We start from the raw sequence: 22,056 nt of genomic DNA, 5'->3' as shown, positions 1-22,056 counted from the left end.
TGGTTGATCCTGGCATCATTGCCTCTTACTGGTTCCCTAGGGCACAGAACCATGTGCGCTCGCAGGCTCCTCTAATCCAATGACCATTTCAGCAGAATGCTGCTGCAGCAGCCTCTTGTATAAGTGCCTGGCACAGCAGGTATTTATGGACACTGGGGTGACATGCCACACAGGTGTTCTGGCTTAGGCTGACACTCCCCCGCTGGCTGGTCCTTTACAGGCCTATTGACCACTGGTCACTTAAACCCCCTTCCTAATCAGACCAATTTTCAGCTTTCGCTCACAATTTAAAAATTGGTCATGCACACTGTAACCATATGGTGTGTGTGTGTGTGTGTGTGTGTGTGTGTGTGTGTGTGTGTGTGTGTTTTTTTTTTTTTTTCACACAAAGCTTTTTTTTTTTTTGTGGTATTTTATCACTGCTGGGTTTATTTTCTGCGCTATAAAAGATTGAAAATTCTGTAAAAAAAAAGTTTGTTATAAAAATTTAGCAAATTTGTAATTTTCATAAATTTTGCCCAGCATTTATATACTGCTACATATCTGGTAAAAAAATAACCCAAATTGATATTTGATCTTTGTGAAAGTTCACAAGCTATGGTGACAATCTGAAAATTCATCACACCTGAAGTACTGATGGCCTATCATTTCTTGAGACCCTAACAAGCCAGGAAAGTACCCCCTTTTGGAAAGTAGACATCCAATGTATATTAGAACCCTGCAAGTGCAGCAACTGATAATTATAAAGTTATTTTACATTTTGCCCATGGACACAGACCAACAGCAGAAGTGACCACTAGAGTCCCACATTACCTCTGGGGGTGGCCATCAGTATTCCCCCTTTATATCCAGGGTTTCCCATCAAAGTTCCCACTTACATTCAGAAGTGCCCACCAGAGTACTCCCTTACACTCTGGACTGTCCATAAAAGTCCCCCATTACATCCAGGAGAGCCCATCAGAATCCCCCTTCAATACAGAAATGCCCTGCAGAGAAATTCCAGAGTACTCCTTGCATTCAAGGGTGCTCATCAGAGTTTCCCTTTATATCAAGGGGTGCCAACAAAGTACACATTTACATCCAGAAGTGCCCACCAATGTCCCCCTTTAAATCCAGGAGTGGCCATCAAAATCCCTTCCTATATCCAAGAGTGCCCTCTCACAGCGCTCCATCATACAGAGGTGGCGAACCCCCTTACATCCAGGAGTGCCCATAAATCCCCCTGGTGTGTCGAGTTGCTGTGAGGAATACTCACCATGTTCAGCTGTCTTTACACTATTACTGGCTAGTCTTATTACTTCTGGGGCGTATCACTGCGATTTCCTGCATAATGAGATGTTATATGTAAATAGAATAATACAAATCCATGCCTGCCAACATAGGAAAACGCTATAAAAAGTAGTTACTGAATGAATGACTTGTATAGCGCAACGCATGCGAACTGAATCGCCTCTGGGCGCTTTTTCCAGCCAGTATCTGCTTGGCTTGTGCGGTCATTTTTACCCCGTAGGATCATGATACGCTAGGGACACAGTCGTACACACATATATACTGGGCCAATTTTGGACGAGATCCAATTTACCTACCAGCATGTCTTTGGAGTGTGGGAGGAAACCGGAGTACCCGGAGGAAACCCACCCAGACACAGGGAGAACATGCAAACTCCAGGCAGATGGTGTCGTGGTTGGGATTCGTACCAGCGAACCTTTTTTGCTGCTAGGCGAAAGTGCTACTCACTGTGCTGCCCTGTGCAGTTACTGAGTCACTGGGCGGGGGTAGGGTGAGGAGGTGGAGATTACAAGGAGTAAAGATGATGGGGTGGGCATAGGAGCTGCAAGGAATAAAGATGACATGAGTGTTGGGGTTACAAGGAGTAAAGAAGATGAGTGGGAGGTGGTAGGAGTTGCAAGGAGTAAAGGTGACGGGAGAGTAGGGCTTACGAGAAGTAAATATGGGGGGCGGGGGGGGGGGAATAAGAGGTTGCAAGGCCTAAAGATGACTAGGGGAGTTGGGGGTTAAAAGCAGTAAAGATGATGTGGGATGTAGGGGCTTCAAGGAGTAAAGATGACAGGGGGTAGAGGGTACAAGCAGTAAAGATGGCGGGGGTTACAGGAAGTAAAGATGACGGGGGTAGGGTTTACAAGGAGTGAAGATGGGGGGGGGGGGGTACAAGGAATGAAGATGAGGGGGTATCGAGAGTACAGATGACAGGGTGCAAGGAGGACAGGTGACTAGGTCGTTCAAGAGATATTAATAAACAGATACACAATGATAGATGGATTTGTATTTGTGTTCAGTAAAGATCTCTGTGCACTGGTAGAATTTCTTTGGAAAATGTTTGTTCAAAAAACGTTTGTTCAATTTTCTAACACCCTTGTCTTGTGATTTTTGGATATCGGTCACATGACAAGTCATATCTCATTTTTTCCTATTTTGCAAGTTAAAGTTGCAGCGACTTCAAAGTACTTCATGCACTACTTTGGTCTGACTTTCATGCAACTTGAGGGCAGTAGACTAAAATTTTAACCCTCAAAATCTGCATGAAAGACATACCTGAATGTTTTACATACAACAGTGGGTCTAGCTTTGCAGAGGCACAAAAAGTCACATCCAAGTCGCACCCATCCAAAGATGCACCAAGCTTTAGCTCCAAAGTCCCTTCAGCTTTGGAGTCGTAAGCCCCTTAATTCCTCCTCTGCATTTAAAAGCATTCTAAAGATCTTTTTTTTTTTTTTTTTTTTTTTTTTATATATAATGCATTTCATTATTTGAAAATGGCGCTGAAAACATCCACGTAAACCGGAAATGACGACATGTTATCCCAGGTTACCATTACGGACAGCCCATCACAGCCGATATCGGCTTTGTTGGGCTAACCATCCTAACTTTAGAGACAATGTTCATAATGGCTACTATGTCCCTAGAGAATCTCAGCCACATCTGAATTCTTCAGAACAGAGGGGAGAAGTTAGAGGCACCTGGCATTTTAGACCTCATCCCTATAATTCCACCAATTCAGTTAATGATTCCAGAGACTATCATACAGATCCACGGGATCGCTGGAACCTCAAACCAGCAATACAGGGATATAGGGATCAAAGAGCTGAAGGAAGAAATCAAACTCCAGGATGCATTCCCCTCGAAAACCGCTTTGCTGCACTCTCCAACCATCAATTGGATACATATGAAGATAATTATGTTATTACTCAGCATCCGGAATATCAAAATAGCCTCCCAGTTCAGAGAGACTACTATATTGAATCTCCACGGGAGTATGGGATTACTAGTCCTCCTCGTTTTTTTCCCATGACACGGAGTCAGAGCATAAAGGAGTACGACGACAGAGAGGCATCAGAGGGGGGAGGCGAATTCGGGCCAAAGAGAGGAAAACCACGGACCTAGCTGGTATTTTTAATCTTAGCTCAGCCTCATTAACAGTCGGCGAGCAAAATGTTTTGAGTCACGGTCTTAAATATGCCCCCCCACATCAACTCAATAAATTTGAGACCTTTATTGATGTTAACAAATTCATCCGCAAGATGAATATTAAAAGACATTTCATTTTAAATCCAATTGGAAATGGCACTCAGGTTATCCATAGGATTCCCCCATCTTCTATTCGACGATCTGGAGTCAATTCAGACGACGTTCCACCTACCATTTGTGCTCCTATTCAACATAGCAATCTGAGGAATGCATCACTATTCAATCCACCAGGCTTTGTTGCTCCTGCGATACAAGTATTTAAAGAACTGGTTACAAAAGATCTTCTGTCTCTTAAAATTACTAAACCTAGAGGTGTTTTCCCTATTCAGACTAACATCAAGAAGATCTGTCAGCGGAATGAGATAGTAATTAGACCTGCAGACAAAGGGGGGGGGATTGTCATTTTAGACAAGTCCCAGTATGTTGAAGAAATGAATCGACAATTGTCTGATAGTTCAACATACACCCCCCTACCTTCGAATCCTACAGTAAAATATAGGAAGTTGTTATCCAATCTTGTGGATCAAGGCCTACATAAGGGGATTCTTAACAAAAAAGAACATGCCCATCTCATACCCATCACACCGCGAGTACCGGTGATATACTATTTACCTAAACTTCATAAAAGTTTAGTTAAACCCCCTGGCCGTCCAATTATAAGCGGAATAGATTCCGTCACGGCCAGGATAGGTAAATATGTAGATAGTTTTTTACAACCCTTAGTGAAATCGACTCCTGCTTTCCTTAGAGACACCACTGAAGTCTTGAATTTATTAAAAGAGGTCCAATGGAAGGATGGCTATATCCTTGCCACTGCTGATGTGGCTTCTTTATACACGGTTATCTCACATCAACATGGTCTGCAGGCAGTGGACTTTTACCTCCAGCAAGAATCTGATATACCACCCTTACAGAAGGAGTTTATTTTGGAGTTGTTAAGATTTGCAACTACACATAACTATTTTTGGTTCGGTGGTACCTTTTTTCTTCAGATCTGTGGCATGGCGATGGGGGCTAAATTCGCCCCCAGCCTAGCCAATTTATTTATGGCTCATTGGGAACGAGAAGCTATTGATGATCAACCACCCTCACAATTACGACTTTGGAAACGCTATATAGATGACGTGTTAGTCATATGGGAGGGAGACACAACATCACTTGAGGAATTCTTTTTTAAATTAAATTCCAATACGAGGGGTATTTCTCTTCAATATGATATTAGCACCTCCCACATCCATTTTTTGGATCTAAACATTTATGTAAAAGAAGATAAACTGATTACCAACACGTTCTTCAAAGAGACAGATAGGAACGCTTTTATTCCTGTCACAAGCTGTCATCATAGCTCATGGTTAGCCGCAGTACCTAAAGGTCAATTTCAACGCATAAGGAGGAACTGCACTGATATTAAGGACTACCATGAACAAGCACACGTTCTGAAACAAAGATTTTTGACTAAAGGATATCAAGAAGTTTTGATTAACGAAACCATGAGAAAGGTGGAACAGATGGATAGAGAATCCTTATTGGTAAAAAAACAGTAGTAAGAACCCTATTCCTTCAGAAAAATTTAGCTGGTCCCTAACTACCAAATATTCAAATCAGCATTTTTCAATTAAAAAAATCTTAAAAAAGCATTGGGACATTCTTAAAAGTGATAAGATTATTGGATCACTTATCCCTGATAATCCAATCGTGATTTTTAAGGGGGCACCTGCTTTAAGGCTAAAAATTGCACCAAATGCTATAGATCCACCAAGAACTATGTCATTTTTCCAGTCCCTTAAAGGTTTTTTCCCATGTCGCAGATGTAATATCTGCAAGGTGAATTCCTTTAGGGAACGGAAATGTACTAATTTTCAATCAACAGCTACTGGTACAATTTATGACATAGATTCATTTATGACTTGCTCAACAAAATACGTTGTTTACATGATTCAATGTCCATGCTCAAAGCAATATATCGGCCGTACTAAGAGAGAACTGCATATACGTCTTAGTGAGCATGTGGGCAGGATCAAAAGCGGGTTCCCTAAACATAACCTCTCGAAACATTACGATAAATTCCATGGGAGACAATTAAAGGGGACAAGTTTTTTTGCCATAGATAACATTCGTCCTCATTGGCGTGGTACTAATATGGTTCGGGCCATATCTAGGCTCGAAACTCGCTGGATTTTTTCTATGAAATCTTTTATTCCGTTCGGACTTAACGTAGATTGGGATATAAACTGCTTTTTAAATAATTCATAATAATTTTTTTTTTTTTTTTTATTATTATTAATTTTTTATTCCAATTTTAATTATCATAATCATTATCAAAATTTAAATTAATTTATAGATCTTCTCTAATTAAATATAGATGATTTTTATGATATAGATCTTTTCTAATTAAATATAGATTGATTTTTATGATTATGCAAATTTATGATACAATCTTTTTACATATATTGTTAACCTCCGATCTTATTTTCATTATTCGATGCTCCGCTACCAGTTATTAAACACCCCCGCGTTCTGTACTAATATATATCGTTATTTAATCTGATACGTTATGTACAACATGATTAGAACACTTTTCCATTTCTCGCTACTCAATTATTTTGCCCTCAGTCACTATGAGGACTCTCCCCGAGTTTTCCAGTATCAAACATGGAACCCGTGGGTATTTAAACACCTAGCGCGCTGACGTCAACATCCGGCTTACTCCCCCGTTGAAGTCCATTAGCGACGAAACGATCGTAGGGTGCCGTGACGTCATCGCGTTCCGTCCTGAACGCCGGTTGTGTTTTCCTGACCGAGTAGCGAGAAGCATCGGAACAAGAGATCGGAGACGTTTTGCTATCCATGCTGTATTTATATTGCCTAATTGTAAGTGCAATTTTTATTAAACCCTCTTCTATTTTCAAACGTTATACGCTATGAGAGGTCCTTCTTCTTTTTTTTGGTTTATGACTCTTCGGATTGTATGCTGAGCTATACCGTGGTTATCTTGACGGCTAAGGTATTGGGAGACCAGACTTCCCACAGGCCCTATTAGACTGATGCAAAACAGTCTTTTCATCTGGTAAGCAGGCAATCTTATCCTTCCTCACGGGTGTATTGGTGACAGCTTACCTCACATCAATCAAGAGTCTTTCACATTGTCTGCACAATCCACTTCTCTTTCACAAGGAAAATTACTGGATAGAGTCATATGAACTTTGTTTCGTGGCTTTTTAAGACTTTTTCTTCATATATCCATCTGCATTTTTATGTTTTTTCCTATTCTGGCTATATTTTCAGTTTATTCCAGAATGACTTTTTTTGTTTATTATTAATTTATATGAGCACAATATCACTCACTAGCGCTGCACTGTTTTTTTCTTTTCTTTTTTATGTAACCAGCCGGCAGGCATGCCGACTGGTTGCCTGGTTCTCACGGTGGGTCAAGATTGTTGCGGAAGGCAGAGGGGATATCCTCTCCCGCTGCTTGTAACGGCAATTGGGCAACTAGTTAGCCACCCCAGTTGCTATTAGGGTTGCACCGATACCACTTTCTCTTCCGTTAATGGAAGGACACAGCAGCAATTGACCTTAGGGTATTATCCTCCCTTTTAGGAGATTGACTAGGCAGAAAAACAGCATGTTAAGTGTTAAAACACTCCACACAGTACAGTACCTCCCAGGGGGCGGATCCCCCGGGTACATCCCTCTCTGCATCATGCAGCCTCAGTTTTTTTTTTTTTTTTCTGCCTAGCAAAAGGAGATGACATGGCTCTTCTGGGCCCATGTGCTCTGGAGATTTTTTTGCAATTTTCTCGCTTTTTTCTTTTTTTGGATCCTGGGATCTACAATCAACTGCCGACTGGGTGACGGGCTGGATCCTCGATCCTGGTAGTCCCCCCTCATGTTCGGCCATCGAGCGTGTGCCGGCCTTTAGCTACGCGCTGGGCCGTCCACGACATGCCCCGTTGCTCCAGGGGTGGCCGGTGAGCTATACGCTCCAGGGCACACATATGACCGGGCTCTGTCCGTGTCAGTGTGCCGGGTCGACAGCCATGCCGTAACTGCACGGACGTTGGTTCTGCCCGGGATGTCTCCAGCCGGTGGTCACAGGACGGGTAAGTAGCAGTCCCCCTTGCCTTGGCATGGTGGGGAGGCTGGTGCATTCCTGGGGAGGTCGATCGGGGGTCCGCCCTGCTTTCCTCTCTCCATTCCTCTCCCTCCTTCCCTGCATTTTGGGGGCTCCGTCCTGCGGCTGTGTGGGCTTATTGTTGCCGTGTGTGCGGGGGGGGCCTTACTTACTAAAACTCCTGGGTGTTTTACTCCCCCCCCCCCCCCTGTCCCAGATCTGTCAGGATGGAGAGGAAGGAGGTATCAGGGCTCTGTTTAGACCCCTGACATCTCACCAAACACTGTTTCTCTCTCTGCCTCACCCCCCCCCCCCCCCCCGCCCCACCAAAAAAAAGAAGAGCATTGAAAAAAAAAAAAAACAACAATGAAATAATATAAATTGTAAAGTAAAATTGCTGCCTCCCTGTGCCCCATCAAATGCTGCCTCCCTGTGCCCCAATAGAGTTGGAGACACTACCTGCTCCTCGCCTCTGTGACGTTGTTCCCCTACTAAAGGTAGCAGGAGAAGCAACACTATCTCCCTCTCTCTCTGCAGTCTGGGAGTTGTAGTCTCTGCAGTGCACAGGCACCAGATGGCCAAATTGAAGTCTGTGCTCTGTGGGAGAACTACAACTCCCGCCATGCACTGGGGCTGCCATCGCCGACTTTTGGGGAAAGGCAGTGGAGCCTACTATTGCACGCAGGCAGCCTGAGCCATGCCCACCTCCATCCATGATCGATTGTAAGTATTCTCCCTCGTCGACCGCGGGGCGGTGGCTCTGCTCAGTCTGCGGCTGTGTGCTGCGCGCCCGCCGCTTGCGAGTCCCACAACACCTGAAAGGCAAATCGTGAGGCCCTTTCTGTGGGCGAGGCCTAAGGTGATTGCCTAATTAAAGAGCCGCCTCTGACTATTTGCGCAGTGGTTTTTTGATAAGCTTCAGCCATAATCATAGTAAACCACAAAGCATATACAGGTATTGCAGTCGGCAAGTGATTAAATAAAAACTCTTAAAAATATGTCCCCTAATTCCACTTTACAAGCTAATCTGAACAATTTCATGCTGCCTGCAGAGTCCGATGTACAAACCTGCTCCAAGGTAACAACTAGAAAGGTATGCTGTGTGAATGAGAACATAATATAACAAACATACAGCGGGGGTTTTCAAATTCGACTGCAACCGTGCAATACATCTTAAGAGTTTAGCAGAACAAATGCATCTCTGGGTGCTTAAAAGAGAAGCATGGGTATTGGTTTTTTTTTTTTGTCAGAATCATAATTACCTAGATGGATGCTGCATCGGTGCCCTCCTAACTCTAATGCCGCGTATACACGATTGGATATTCCTTGGATGGTTTTTCCGACAGAATTACGCTCAAGCTTGGCTTGCATACACACGGTCACACAAAAGTTCTCTGAACTTTCAACTGTCAAGAACGCGGTGACGTACAACATTACGACGAGCTGAGAAAACGAAGTTCAATGCTTCCGAGCATGTGTCGGATTTTCTGCATGTCGGAATTGCTACAGACGTTTGGATTTTCCGATCCAGCTCTCTATCTTTTGTTGGTGGAAATTCCGACAGCAAAAGTCCGATGGAGCCTACACACGGTCGAAATCTCTGTTCAAAAGCTCACATCGGACTTTTGCTGTCGGAATTTCCGATCGTGTGTATGGGGCATAACACTGAAAATCAAACATCGCCGATCGCTCAGTTCTCAGGCCTCCCTGAGCAGAGAGCTAGTGACCGTCAGTCACTGCTCTCTGCTCAGCACCTCTACACCCCCCCCCACGGTCGTGGGAGCGCTGGGCTGTGGAGGGGGCAGGAGCGGCCAGCTCAGGCTCTCAGTGGCTCGCTGAGAGGCTGAGCTGGTCCAGGCATGTGAGCGGATCCTGACTTCATTGTTGCGACCTTGCCCGAGCTTGGACCGGTTTTGTGACATCAAAAACAGCGGGCTTCAGCCTGTTTAGTGAAAACGGATCACAGGAGTGCAGAACAAACTGTACTCCTGTGATCTACAGGAGAAGTACACACAAAGGAGCTATGGCTGTACTTCTCCTTTAAGGCTAAGAATTTATGTCCATGAATTTTGCATATTCTTGAGTGTGCCTGCAGAGGGAGCACTTGCTGCATTTCTTCCCTTACACATCCGTGTGTTGTATCTGAGGTACTGTATGACATTGCTTCATCTCTAAAAAGTTACTATCCCATGATTTCTTCAACAGGTTATAGAACTTCATCCCAATTACTCAAAGATAAGAAAAGATGTTCTTGACAAATCCAGAGCTGCCTTAAGAGCTTAAACACAATACCAAAGATAATTATGACAGCTGAATACGGTACCCAGGCAGTAGGAATTGTGAGTACTAGGCACAGCCTGGCACACAGCACCATGGCCAGCTAAAGCAATTTCCTGGGAACTTGTCCATTTATTGTACAAAGCAAGAATAAATGACCACCGCCTTGTTTACTCATGAACACCAGGCTAATAGAAAAGGATATTGTTTTGAAAGGAGGAGTAGTTGACGTCACTATTGAGACAGCTAACAATTTCATTTACTTGCCTTGAATTGTGGGTGCAGCCAATATGCTGTTAAGGGGCTGACACTGAAAGATTCTGTATGTGTGCCTGCACCATCCACTACATCAGGGGTAGGCAACCTTGAAGTGATTGTAAAGGTTTAATTTTTTTTTTTTTTTTTAAATAACAAACATGTCATACTTACCTCCACTGTGCAGTTCGTTTTGCACAGAGTGGCCCCGAAATGTCCTCCCTCGGCGGCTCTCTCAGCTCCTTCCCGCAATAGCTAACCCCCTCTGGGAAGCTCTATCCCGAGGGGGTTAGCTTGCGGCCGCTCTCCCTGTCATACTTGCTGCGTCCATAGATACAGAGTGTATGACTCGGTCCTGCCCCCCAGCGGCCACATCATTGGATTTGATTGACAGCAACAGGAGCCAATGGCTGCGCTGCTATCAATCTATCCAATCAACACAGAGAAGCAGTTGAGAAGAGGACGCCCGGGGACACGCACAGCAGATAAGTAAAACGGGGGGCCCGTGAGAGTGAGGTTTTTTTTTTCACCTTAATGCATAGGATGCATTAAGGTGAAAAAACACAAATTTTTACAACCCCTTTAAAGCCCCTTTCACACTTATACCACGATTTTGGACTGCAAAATCGCATGACAAGTCATTCCCCATGATTTTAAATGAATACCATTCATATTGGCACAACTTTAAGTCGCGCCAACATCAAAGTAGTTCCTGCACCAGACCGAATGCTCATAAAAGAGGAGTGGAGTGGAGTTCCCCCTAATTATTGGGGGATCAAAGTCGCGTCCCTGGTCATTGAAGTCGTACGGCAAAGTCGGATCCACAGTCGTATCGCGGCAAATCGCGCGACTTTGGAGTGGCACAAGTGTGAAAGGAGCCTAAAGAGGTAGAGATCTACCTGAACAACATGGAGAAGTCAAAGATCACAGAGCACAGTGTCGCCTCCTCAAACCTGATTTAAAAACTTTAATTGCAGTCATGGGCGTCCACTCCATAGGGCAGGGGGGGGGGGGGAATTGAACCCACCTGGAAAATCGAGAATGTGTTGAAGAGTCTTGCAGCTGCAGGCTGTCTGAGCAGTCCCGGGCCGGATGTCACACAGGCACAGCATGCAGAGTGAAGCCACCTCCCCCTCCAGTGTTTAGGGGGAGGGAACCTGCTGCCTGTGCCGCACTGATGGCTGATCTGAGATACTGAATGGGAGGGGGGTTCCGTCTGTGCTGAAGGGGGGGTTTGTGCTGAATGGGGGGGTCCATCTGTGCTGAAGGGGGGGTCTGTACTGGAGGGGTATGTGCTGAAGAGAGGGGTCCATCTGTGCTGAAGGGGGGTCTGTACTGAAGGAGAAGCGGTGCAAGATGCGGACGAAAAGACCCAAGAAAGAAGCAGAGGAAGAAGAAGACGGAGGAAGAAAGCCGAATGAAAGCAGAAAAGAAGAAGATGGAAGAAGGAAGAAGAAGAAGCGCGGAAAGAAGATATTAATAAAAGAATTGTCAAAAACCGGCTTTTTTACATTTTTTTTAGCCCCCTATAAAGCTGCTTTCACACTGATGTACTGTAGTTTAGCTGCCCCATGGGTGCAGCACCATGCATTTGTGACTTTCCTGGGTTACCTCCACTTTGCCATAGACTTCTATTATATCTTGTAGGTGTGGTTTGCTTTCAGGAAGTGTTCAAAACCTGCAGGATATAACAGAAGTCTATGGCTAAGCGTAGCAAACCTGCAGGAAAGCTGTAGGTACAATGCACTGCACTCAGGGCAGGACTTAGGGTGGTGGGGGCCCCTGGGCTTGAGTGTTGAAGGGGCCCCCTGGAGCCGAGAATTGGGGGGGATCGAAGTTGTTGAGCGGGGGGGGGGCGAATTGAAGTTGTTGAGCGGGGGGGGGGGCGAATTGAAGTTGTTGAGCGGGGGGGAGCGCATTAAAGTTGTTGAGCGGGGGGGGATTTTGCAGTTGTTGAGGGGGGGAGTGCCTCTCACCTGTGCCAACAACCGGGGCCACAGACTGTCATTAGCCCGGCTGTCGGCTTTCTTCCCTTCAGCAGCCACAGTCCTCCACACACCACTCCGGTTCCTCCTGCTTCCGTGCTGCCTCCTCCTCTTGCAGTGCGGGAAAATTAACCCTTTTGCGGGACTGCGGGAAGAAGCTGTCTGTGCGGGAAAGTCCCACAGAATCCGTGCGTGTTGGGAGGTATGCGCAGGGCCGCCATCAGGAATTTTGGGGCCCCTTGCACAGCTTAAGGCATGGGCCCCCTGAAGCAGAGAACCTAGGGGGGGTGGGGGTGCTGCCGCCTGAAATTGAGAAGCGTGGGGGCTGCCGCAAATTGAGAAGCGGGGGGCCTTTCCAAAAAAAAGAAGAAATAAAGAAGAAAACAAATATATATAAATATATGTAGCCATCCGGGGCCCTGGGGACCTCTGGGCCTTTTAATAAAAAGAAAAAATAAACCTCTGGGCCCTTTAATAATAAAAAAAAAAACATTTATAAAAAATACATAAAAAAAGGGAGGTTGCCAAACCCGGGGGCCCTGGGGACCTCTGGGCCTTTTAATAAAAAATAAAAAAATAAACAAAAATAAAAAAATAAACAAAAATAAAAAAAATAAAAAAGGGGGGGTTGCCACATGGGGCCCTGGGGACCTCTGAGCCCTTTAATAAAAAAAAAAATATATATATATATATATATATATAAAAAAATGTAATTTTTTTTATAAAAAAATAAAAAAGGTGGGTTGCCATCCGGGGGCCCTGGAGACCCCTGGGCCCTTTAATAATAATAATAAAATATATATATATATATATATATATATATATATATATATATATATATATATATATATATATATATATATATATATATATATATATATATATATATATATATAATATTATATATATAAAAATAAAAAATATATAAAAAAAAACATTTTTTTACAAAAAATAAATAAAAAAAAGGGGGGTTGCCGTCCGGGGCCCTGGGGGCCTCCGGGCCCCTGGGGACCTCCGGACCCCTAAAAAAAAAAAAAAAAAAAAAGTTTTTTTTTTTTTTTTTTTTTTTTTTTAAAGGGGGCCCCCTATTGGGTGGGGCCCCTGGGCTTGAGCCCAGTCAAGGCCAATGGTAAGTCCGGCCCTGACTGCACTGGTGTGGGGAAACAGCAGCATATCAGTGTGAATGTACTAGGGCGAGCTACTGGTAGATCATGATCTACTGGTTGCAGACCCCCGCACTACATCAATCCAGCTCAGCTCACACAGAGCACGGTTAAGCACAGTTAAGGAGATACTTACAAGAAAGATGGCGCAGATGTCTACCGCGCATATGTCGTAGACAACGGCGCGCAGGCGCACTGAGCGTGCCGCTAGTGGCGGATCCCGTGCACATGCGCGGAAGTGACATCACCGCTGCTCCGGCCAGTCACAGCGCCGGAGCAGCGATACCCGGAAGTCACTCCGGGTATCATGGCAGAGGAGGTGTCCGAGGACTGCTGCGGGGGCTTCGTTCTCGGGTAAGTAATTATTATTGTTATTATACAGGTTTTATATAGCGCCAGGGGCGTACCTAGAGAATTTGGCACCCGGGGCGGATCCAATATCTGGCACCCCCCCACGTTAAAATGTAAAAACACCCCACTGTGCCCCCTGCATACCTCTGCATCCTTCAATATCTTTTTGTTACTACTGTGTACCCCTCTCCACAACTGCACCTCTGGACCACTTTACATTGCACAGCACCCCGCACCTCTGGACCACTTTAACATTGCACAGCACCCTGCATCACTGGACCCCTTTACATTACACAGCACCCTGCACCTCTGGACCTCTTTACATTACACAGCCCCCTGCATCACTGGACCCCTTTAAAATTACACAGTACCCTGCATCACTGGACCCCTTTAAAATTACACAGCACCCTGCATCACTGGACCCCTTTACATCTCACAGCCCCCTTCACCTCTGAACCCTTTTACATTACACAGCACCCTGCACCTCTGGGCCCCTTTACATTACACAACACCCTGCACCTCTTTACATTACACAGCACCCTTCATCACTGGATCCCTTTACATTACACAGCACCCTGCACCACTGGACCCCTTTACATCACATAGCCCCCTGCACCTCTGGACCCCTTTACATTACACAGCACCCTGCACCTCTTTACATTACACAGCACCCTTCATCACTGGATCCCTTTACATTACACAGCACCCTGCATCACTGGACCCCTTTACATCTCATAGCACCCTGCATCTCTGGACCCTTTTACATTACACAGCCCCCTGCATCACTGCACCCCTTTTACATTACACAGCCGCCTGCACCCCTTTACATCACATAGCCCCCTGCACCTCTGGATAATGTCGCAGTTACGAAAAAAAAAAAACGCTGATTGCTGCCATTAGTAGTAAAAAAAAAAATTATTAATAAAAATGCCATAAAACTATCCCCTATTTTGTAAACGCTATAGATTTTGCGCAAACCAATCAATATACGCTTATTGCAATTTTTTTTACCAAAAATATGTAGAAGAATACGTATCGGCCTAAACTGAGGAAAATAATGTTTTATATATATTTTTGGGGATATTTATTATAGCAAAAAGTTAAAAATTTTGTTTTTTTTAAAAAAATTGGCGCTCTATTTTTGTTTATAGTGCAAAAAATAAAAACTGCAGAGGTGATCAAATACCACCAAAGGAAAGCTCTATTTATGGGAAAAAAAGGATGCCAATTTTGTTTGGGAGCCACGTCGCACGACCGCGCAATTGTCAGTTAAAGTGACGCAGTGCCAAATCGCAAAAAATGGCCAAGTCGTTTACCTGCATATTGGTCCGGGTCTTAAGTGGTTAAGAATAATATACTTGTGCGCTGATAAATATATTGTGTGAAATATAAATATGTGACGAACTGCTGAAACCACTGATCAAGTGCACTCAGACAATAATAAAAAAATAGGATTTTTTCACGTATGAGAGAAACTTGCCTGGATGGTTAAAAGTGCTTTGTTAAAGAGGAACTGTAGTCTGCTCACATAATTTGTAATAAAAACATCTTTGCCATTCTGAAGCTTCACTCCAACCACTTTGCATATTATTTTACATATACTGTGATTCTGTACTGAAGCAACTGAACAACATTGGGCAGAAGATTTAATAGATGGAAAGAAATGCATGCTGATCAGGCATATGAATAGATCCCGAGAATTACCTCCAGCATACAGAAGATGGTTCAGTATTGTGCAATCTCAGCGTCTCAATCCTCCCACCCTCCAATCACTGGACAATGTCCTCCTTGGAATCGCTCTGTATGGCTGTCAGTGAGAGGTAGATCCACCTTCCAACCCCAAGATGGCGGCGCCCGGGCAGTGACCCGGAAGTGCTTCTAGCTGGTACAGCGAGCGGTCATGGCTGTGCTCAGGTGTTTCCTTCGTAGAGGTGGGTTACTATGAGTCAGGGTGGACGGTGTTTGCAGAACTTGTGGACTTCTTTCTACACTTATTACTGCCTGGAAAGGTCGTCACTGCCGCTGTAGAAGGGAGAGTGCCCACCTCGTGTGTCAGAGCTGTAGAAAAGGAGCAGAAAGTGTACCTGTCGGCTGCGCCTGCGCAATTGATAGGCTAGGAAGCCCACCTGACAGATAAGCTTGCTGTAAATTGAAGGCTGCCTTAATAGAATACCTATCTAAGGCTTAAAGTGCAACTAAAGTTACAAAATAAAAAAAATCTGTGGACAAGCAGGGTTTGTATTGCAGAAATGACATGCAGTAAAATACTATGGGGTAGATTCAGGTAGGGACCGCGTATTTTTGTGCGGGCGTAACGTATCCTATTTACGTTACGCCTCCGCAACTTTGACAGGCAAGTGCAGTATTCACCAAGCAAAGTTGCGGCGGCGTAGCGTAAATAGGCCGGCGTAAGCCCGCCTTTTTCAAATGTGGAACATGTGGGGGCGTGTATTATGTAAATGTATTGTGACCCCACGTAATTGACGCTTTTTCCGAACGGCGCATGCGCCGTCCGTGAAAGTATCCCAGTGCGCATGCTCCAAATTAACCCGCAAAAAGCCTATGCTTTCAAAGTGAACGTAAATTACGTCCAGCCCTATTCGCGAACGACTTACGCAAACGACGGAAAATTTGACGCGGTCCCGACGTCCATACTTAACATTGGCTGCGCCTCATATAGCAGGGGTAACTTTACGCCGGAAAAAGCCTAACGTAAACGGCGTATCTGTACTGCGTCGGCCGGGCGTACGTTCGTGAATAGGCGTATCTAGCTGATTTGCATGTGCTAGGCGTAAATCAGCGTGCATGCCCCTAGCGGCCAGTGTAAATATGCAGTTTAGATACGACGGCGTAGGAGACTTACGCCGGTCGTATCTTAGCAATATTTAAGCGTATCTCAGTTTGAGAATACGCTTAAATATACGACGGCGGGGATTCGGACTAACAACGGCGTATCTACTGATACGCCCGTCGTAAGTCTCTATGAATCTACCCCTATGTTTGCAAACCCCCTTGGGAATGTACACTGAGCTGCGCATGCATAGCCCAGTTTACGGGTTGACTGAACTCCTGTGCACATACGGGAGTGACGCCATCCCACGGCAGCCAATCAAGACGACCGAAGACTGCAACCGGAAGAAGCCAGAGAGAAGATGCCGGTGAGGGACTTGGCGGGCATTGGAAACAGAGGTAAGTATTTTTGTCTTTGATTTTGCTTTAAAACGGAACTGAAGGGTTTATTCTTACCTATGGTTCCCCACTGGCATCTTCCTCTGAGTGCCGGTGTTTTGCAGAGAAAGGTCCCCCAGCGGATAATGCCCGCCCTGTACTGCGCAGTACGGAGCACAATTGAGCCGCCGAAAGTCTCCGAACATAAACGGCTGTACACGGCTCCTGCGCACAGCAGACGACTTTGTGCCACTCGCTCTCGATGCTCGTGCAACTCTGCAAGGGGCGGATGTATTACTATTATATCGTGTAAGGGGTGGATGGCTAAAGAAGAGGCCGCATTTAGAATTGATGGGCAGAGCTGATAAGTTGGTGGTGGTTTTATCAATAAATGACACGTCTTTGCGGGGCCTGTTTCAACACGTGAAGGACGGGTTTTGCAATGTTGATGGACGGGTTTAGCCATTGCACAGCGCCGTGTACAGCTGATTCGCAAGTGTTCATCTTCGGCGGCTCCCTTGTGCGCAAGTAATGCCCGCAGTACAGGGTGGGCATTATCCGCCGGGGGACCTTTCTCGGCAGGACATCAGTCTTTGGGCCTCTTCATTGAATGATGTCACTCCTCCGCATTGGCAGAAGGCTGTCATCCCGACACTCAGACTGGCCTGGTGGTGTGCAGCTCAGTTTACAGTGCCGGAGAAGACAGTGAGCGGGCAGATAAGGGCATTTTATTGCAATTATTATTCTCTAATAATATCCTGTCTGCAAAAATTTTATAACCACATGGAAACTTCCACTGTGGGGGAGCGGGTACCTGCTTTTAACAGGTACCTGTTTCAGGGTAGAGGTCGACCGATATGGGTTTTTCTCTGGCCGATGTCGATATTTAGAAATTGCGGCGGCCGATATATGACGCTGATTTTTTGGGCCGAAATGTTGGGCCAATTAAAAAAAAAAAAATCCCCTTCATCTCCATCTCATAAAATCTAAGGCCCCTTTCACACTGGGGCGGGAGGCACGGTGGCGGTATAGCGCCGCTAAAAATAGCAGCGCGATACCGTCGGAAATGGCCGCGGGGTTCGTCCGCTAGAGGTGTGGTATTAACCCCCGCTAGCGGCTGATAAAGGGTTAATACCGCCTGCAATGCGCCACTGCAGAGGCGCATTGCGGGCGGTATTACCGCGGTTTCCCATTGTTTTAAATGGGAAGGAGCAGTATACATACCGCTCCAAAGATGCTGCTTGCAGGAGATTTTTTTCTCTCTTGCCAGCGCATCGCTCAGTGTGAAAGCCCTCAGGCTTTCACATTGAGAAGGCTGGACAGAAGTTTTTCAGGCGGTATAGCAGCGCTATTTTTGGCGCTGTACCACCTGAAAAACTCCTCAGTGTGAAAGAGGCCTAACACTGGGGGGGTTTTCAGACACTTTTGGGCTAAAAAATAGCGCCTGTAATGTGCCTGCAAAACGGCTCCCCTGCAGTCTCAGTGTGAAAGCCCAAGTGCTTTCACACTGAGGCGGTGCGCTGGCAGGGCGTTACAAAAAAAAAGTCCTGCAAGCAGCATCTTTGGAGCAGTGTGTACTGCTCCTCCACCACTTCTACCCATTGAAATGAATGGGCACTGCTGCCGAAGTGCCTGCAAATGGCTTCTGCAGCGGTGCTACACGGGCGCATTTAACCTCTTCATCGGCCGCTAGCTAGGTTATAAGCGCCCCGCTAGCAGCCGAATAGCGCCGCTAAAATGATGCTAAAGCGCCGCTAAAACTAGCTGTGTTTTGCCATCAACGCCTGTCCGCTCCAGTGTGTAAGCAGCTGAGTTCCGCCGAAAAAAATAAATATATATATTAAAAGTCAGCAGCTACAAATACTGCAGCTGCTGACTTTTAATATATGGACACTTACCTGTTCTGGGCGCCCGCAATGTCGGCACCCGAAGCTGATCTCTCCATCGGCTCTTGGGTGCTGCCCCCACCATCTTCGGTAAGGGAATCAGGAAGCAGGCACAAAAACAGGTAATCAAAACTTTTGGACGAAGAAAAAAAAAAAAAACTGGCTAACTTTACTGTTTATTTTTTTTTTAATTCATTAAAGTGTATTTTTTCCCCAAAAATTGCGTTGGAAAGACCGCTGCGCAAATACCATGTGTCATAAAATATTGCAACAAAAAAATACAGGATTTTTACGTGTAAGCAACAATCGTCAGAAAAGATTTAGGGCCGGATTCAGAAAGAATTTACGTCGACGTATCTATTGATACGCCGCGTAAGTTCTAGGATGCGCCGGCGTATCTTTTTTTCTGTATTCAGAAAGCAAGATACGCCGAAATTTGGCTAAGATATGACCGACGTAAGTCTCTTACGCCATCGTATCTTAGTTGCATATTTCCGCTGGCCGCCAGGTGGCGCTTCCATTGATTTCCGCGTTGAATATGCAAATGAGCTAGATACGCCGATTCAGAAACGTACGTGCACCCGGCGGATTTTTTTACGTCGTTTACGTAAGGCTTTTTCCGGCGTAAATTTACCCCTGCTATATGAGGCGTAGCCAATGTTAAGTATGGACGTCGGCACAGCGTCTAATTTTACGTCGTTTGTGTAAGTCGTACGCGAATAGGGCTGTGCGTAACTTACGTACACGTTGTAGGCAGTGTTCAGCGTATCTCTAGACGACGTGATTTTGACGCATGCGCACTGGGATACGTCCACGTATCCCAGAGCGCATGCTCCGTGCGTTCGGCGCTTCATTTACATGGGGTCACGGATCATTATACTAAAACACGCCCACCTCCTTCCTATTTTGAATTAGGCGGGCTTACGCCGGCCCATATACGATACGCCGCCGTAACTAAAGGCGCAAGTTCTTTCAGAATACAGTACTCGCCTTGCTAAGTTACGGCGGCGTAGCGCATATGAGATGCGCTACGCCCGCTTAAAGATACACAAATGTATCTGAATCTGGCCCTTAGTCTTTAAATGGTTAAACTGAGAACTTCTACACACAGAGTTCAGTTCATTCATAAGTAGAAACATTTTCTCTTTTCTCACACTTGGCAGCTATTTGCAAGTAGCGCTGAAGTTTTCCATCAGCTTTTTTTTTTTTTTTTAAACAATCGGCCAATGCCGAATTATTAAAAAGTGCCAAAAATCGGCTGATATATCGGTCGACCTCTATTTCTATGGCTCCAAAATGTTGCTCTTTTTTGTACTGTGATCTTTGTTCAATAAAAATAACCTGACTTATTTGAAGAGCCGTGGTGTGCTGGCGAATATTCATACCGTGATGTGCATGCTGTACGACGCATGTACGATGGGAATATGGACAGTTCTAATAGGAACAGGCCCATCGGCCACATTCCTTTAACATTAAAGAGTCTTAGCAAGTATACCCCCCCCCCCCCAAAAAAAAAAAAACTTCTCTGCAGGAGATGCTTGTAATTTGACTTCAGGCTTTTTAGAACCAGGAAATAAAGCTTCTTGCTGTTTTCCATACACAGGTGATGTGCAGCATGCCTCTGGTTTGTCACATTACATGGGAGAAACATTTGAAGGCCTGTTCACATGTATGTGTTGTGACATTCGCATAGAAACACAACTGCTCCATATGTGGTGCATTGCAATACCATTCGTTGTGCATGCATTCGAGCAAATTTTCTCAACCTTCTTTTTTTTTTTTTCTATTGTTTCGGTAACCTTTAAAAGTATTCAAAATCTTGAGGCACCCCAGTTTTAAAGCGGTTGTAAAGAAAAAAATAAAATAAACATGTTATACTTACCTCCACTGTGCAGCTCGTTTTGCACAGAGTGGCCCGATCCTCGTCTTCTGGGGTACCTCGGCGTCTGTCTCTGGTCCTCCCCGCAAGAACTCCACACATTCATGCGAGCGAGCTCGCATAGTACCTGCCGGGGTACTCGCACAGCGTGGGTGCGGAAGTGCACCACTCTAAAACAGGCCCGTAATGATGTACAGAGATCGGGATATGGTAAAGTCCTCTTTAGCCTCACACAGACACTCCTGCTGTCCTGTCCCCTCCCCTACGTGTCTCTATACAGGGGGTGTCTTATCTTTTTAAGGGGGACATTTTGTATAGTCATTAGGGATGTCCCGATACTAGTATCGGTATCGATCCCAAGCATTTCCTGAGTACTTGTACTCGGGGGGGAAATGCTCCGATGCTTCACCCGATACCTGGGCAGTCAGGCATTGGGTGGTGGGGGGAGTTACAAGTCTTCTCCGTGCTTGCTGTCTTGTCCCCCCGTGCTGTCTTGTCCACCCTCCGTGCCGCTCTCCCCCCTTAATTTGTCAGGATGGAGAGCGGAGGTAGGAGCCGCTAAACCCGGCTCCTACCTTTTCCGAATGGACAGAGTCAGTGATCTCTGACTCTGTCCATTTACATAACAGAGCATCGTAACCTGTGTTTACGATGCTTCAGTTTATGAATGGAGAGAAGCTTCTCTCCATTCATTTCAGCTGAGACTGCAGAGAAAGGGACTGGGGAATCTGTGTCCTTAGTCCCTTTCTCTGTCTTAAAGGGGAGAAGTCAGAGGTCTGTTAAGACCCCTGATATCTCACCAAAGCCCCCCCAACAGGGCTGATAAAAAAAAAAAATTTAAATAAATAATTTAAAAAATTTAAATAATAATAAAAAAAAAAACACTGACAATCCACTACCCCGTCTAAAAAATAAAAAAGTTGTAAAAAATTAAAAAAAATACTGCCGCTGTCACATGACATTAAAAAAAGTATCGGTATTCGGTATCGGCGAGTACTTGGAAAAAGTCCTAACAGACCGGTGACATCTAGCCCTCGCTATCCACGCCAGGAGGGCAACGAACAACGCTGCTTCCGGTGCAAACAGCTGGGTCACTTCAAGCAGAATTGCCCCATGAATGACAACACCAGGTCAAATTGGTCTCAACCTGGGTACCGCCCACCAGCAGCAGCCCATTGTGTAGACTCGGCTTGGGATCCCCAGGAGCTGGGTCAGGAAGAACCATTGGGCACCCCTTACGAAGCCCTCATGGTACAATCTGTTATTACGGACAACAGGGAACACCATTGTCAGCTGGTCATGGGCGACAGCCCTGAGCCGGAGGGGCCCTGGAGGGAGCTGGGCAGAAAGAGGCACCGCCAGCTACCTTCCAAGAAGAAGAGGTCCTGGAAGTCATATAACCAGCGGACCTGGGAGGAGAAGAAGCGACTGGAGGAGATGGAATCGCAGCGGGCGCCCCAGATGCGGGCCGAGATGTTCGCCAAGGGCCCAC

The 22,056-nt window shown here is 45.5% G+C and overlaps 1 protein-coding gene across 1 annotated transcript in view; it reads left to right on the top strand.

Moving 5' to 3' along the window:
• The first annotated feature begins 15,454 nt into the window (after positions 1–15,454).
• Positions 15,455–22,056, top strand: part of ECH1 (enoyl-CoA hydratase 1) — a 50,019-nt gene continuing 43,417 nt past the window's right edge. The window contains exon 1 of the mRNA XM_040323322.1: positions 15,455–15,562. Within this exon, the coding sequence (XP_040179256.1) occupies positions 15,532–15,562 (31 nt within the window). The 5' untranslated portion in view covers positions 15,455–15,531. The remainder of the gene's footprint in view (positions 15,563–22,056) is intronic.

The sequence above is a fragment of the Rana temporaria genome, chromosome 9 (assembly GCF_905171775.1).
Source record: "Rana temporaria chromosome 9, aRanTem1.1, whole genome shotgun sequence".
Classification (NCBI taxonomy): Eukaryota; Metazoa; Chordata; class Amphibia; order Anura; family Ranidae; genus Rana; species Rana temporaria.
This window is presented reverse-complemented; position numbering and strand designations above follow the sequence as displayed.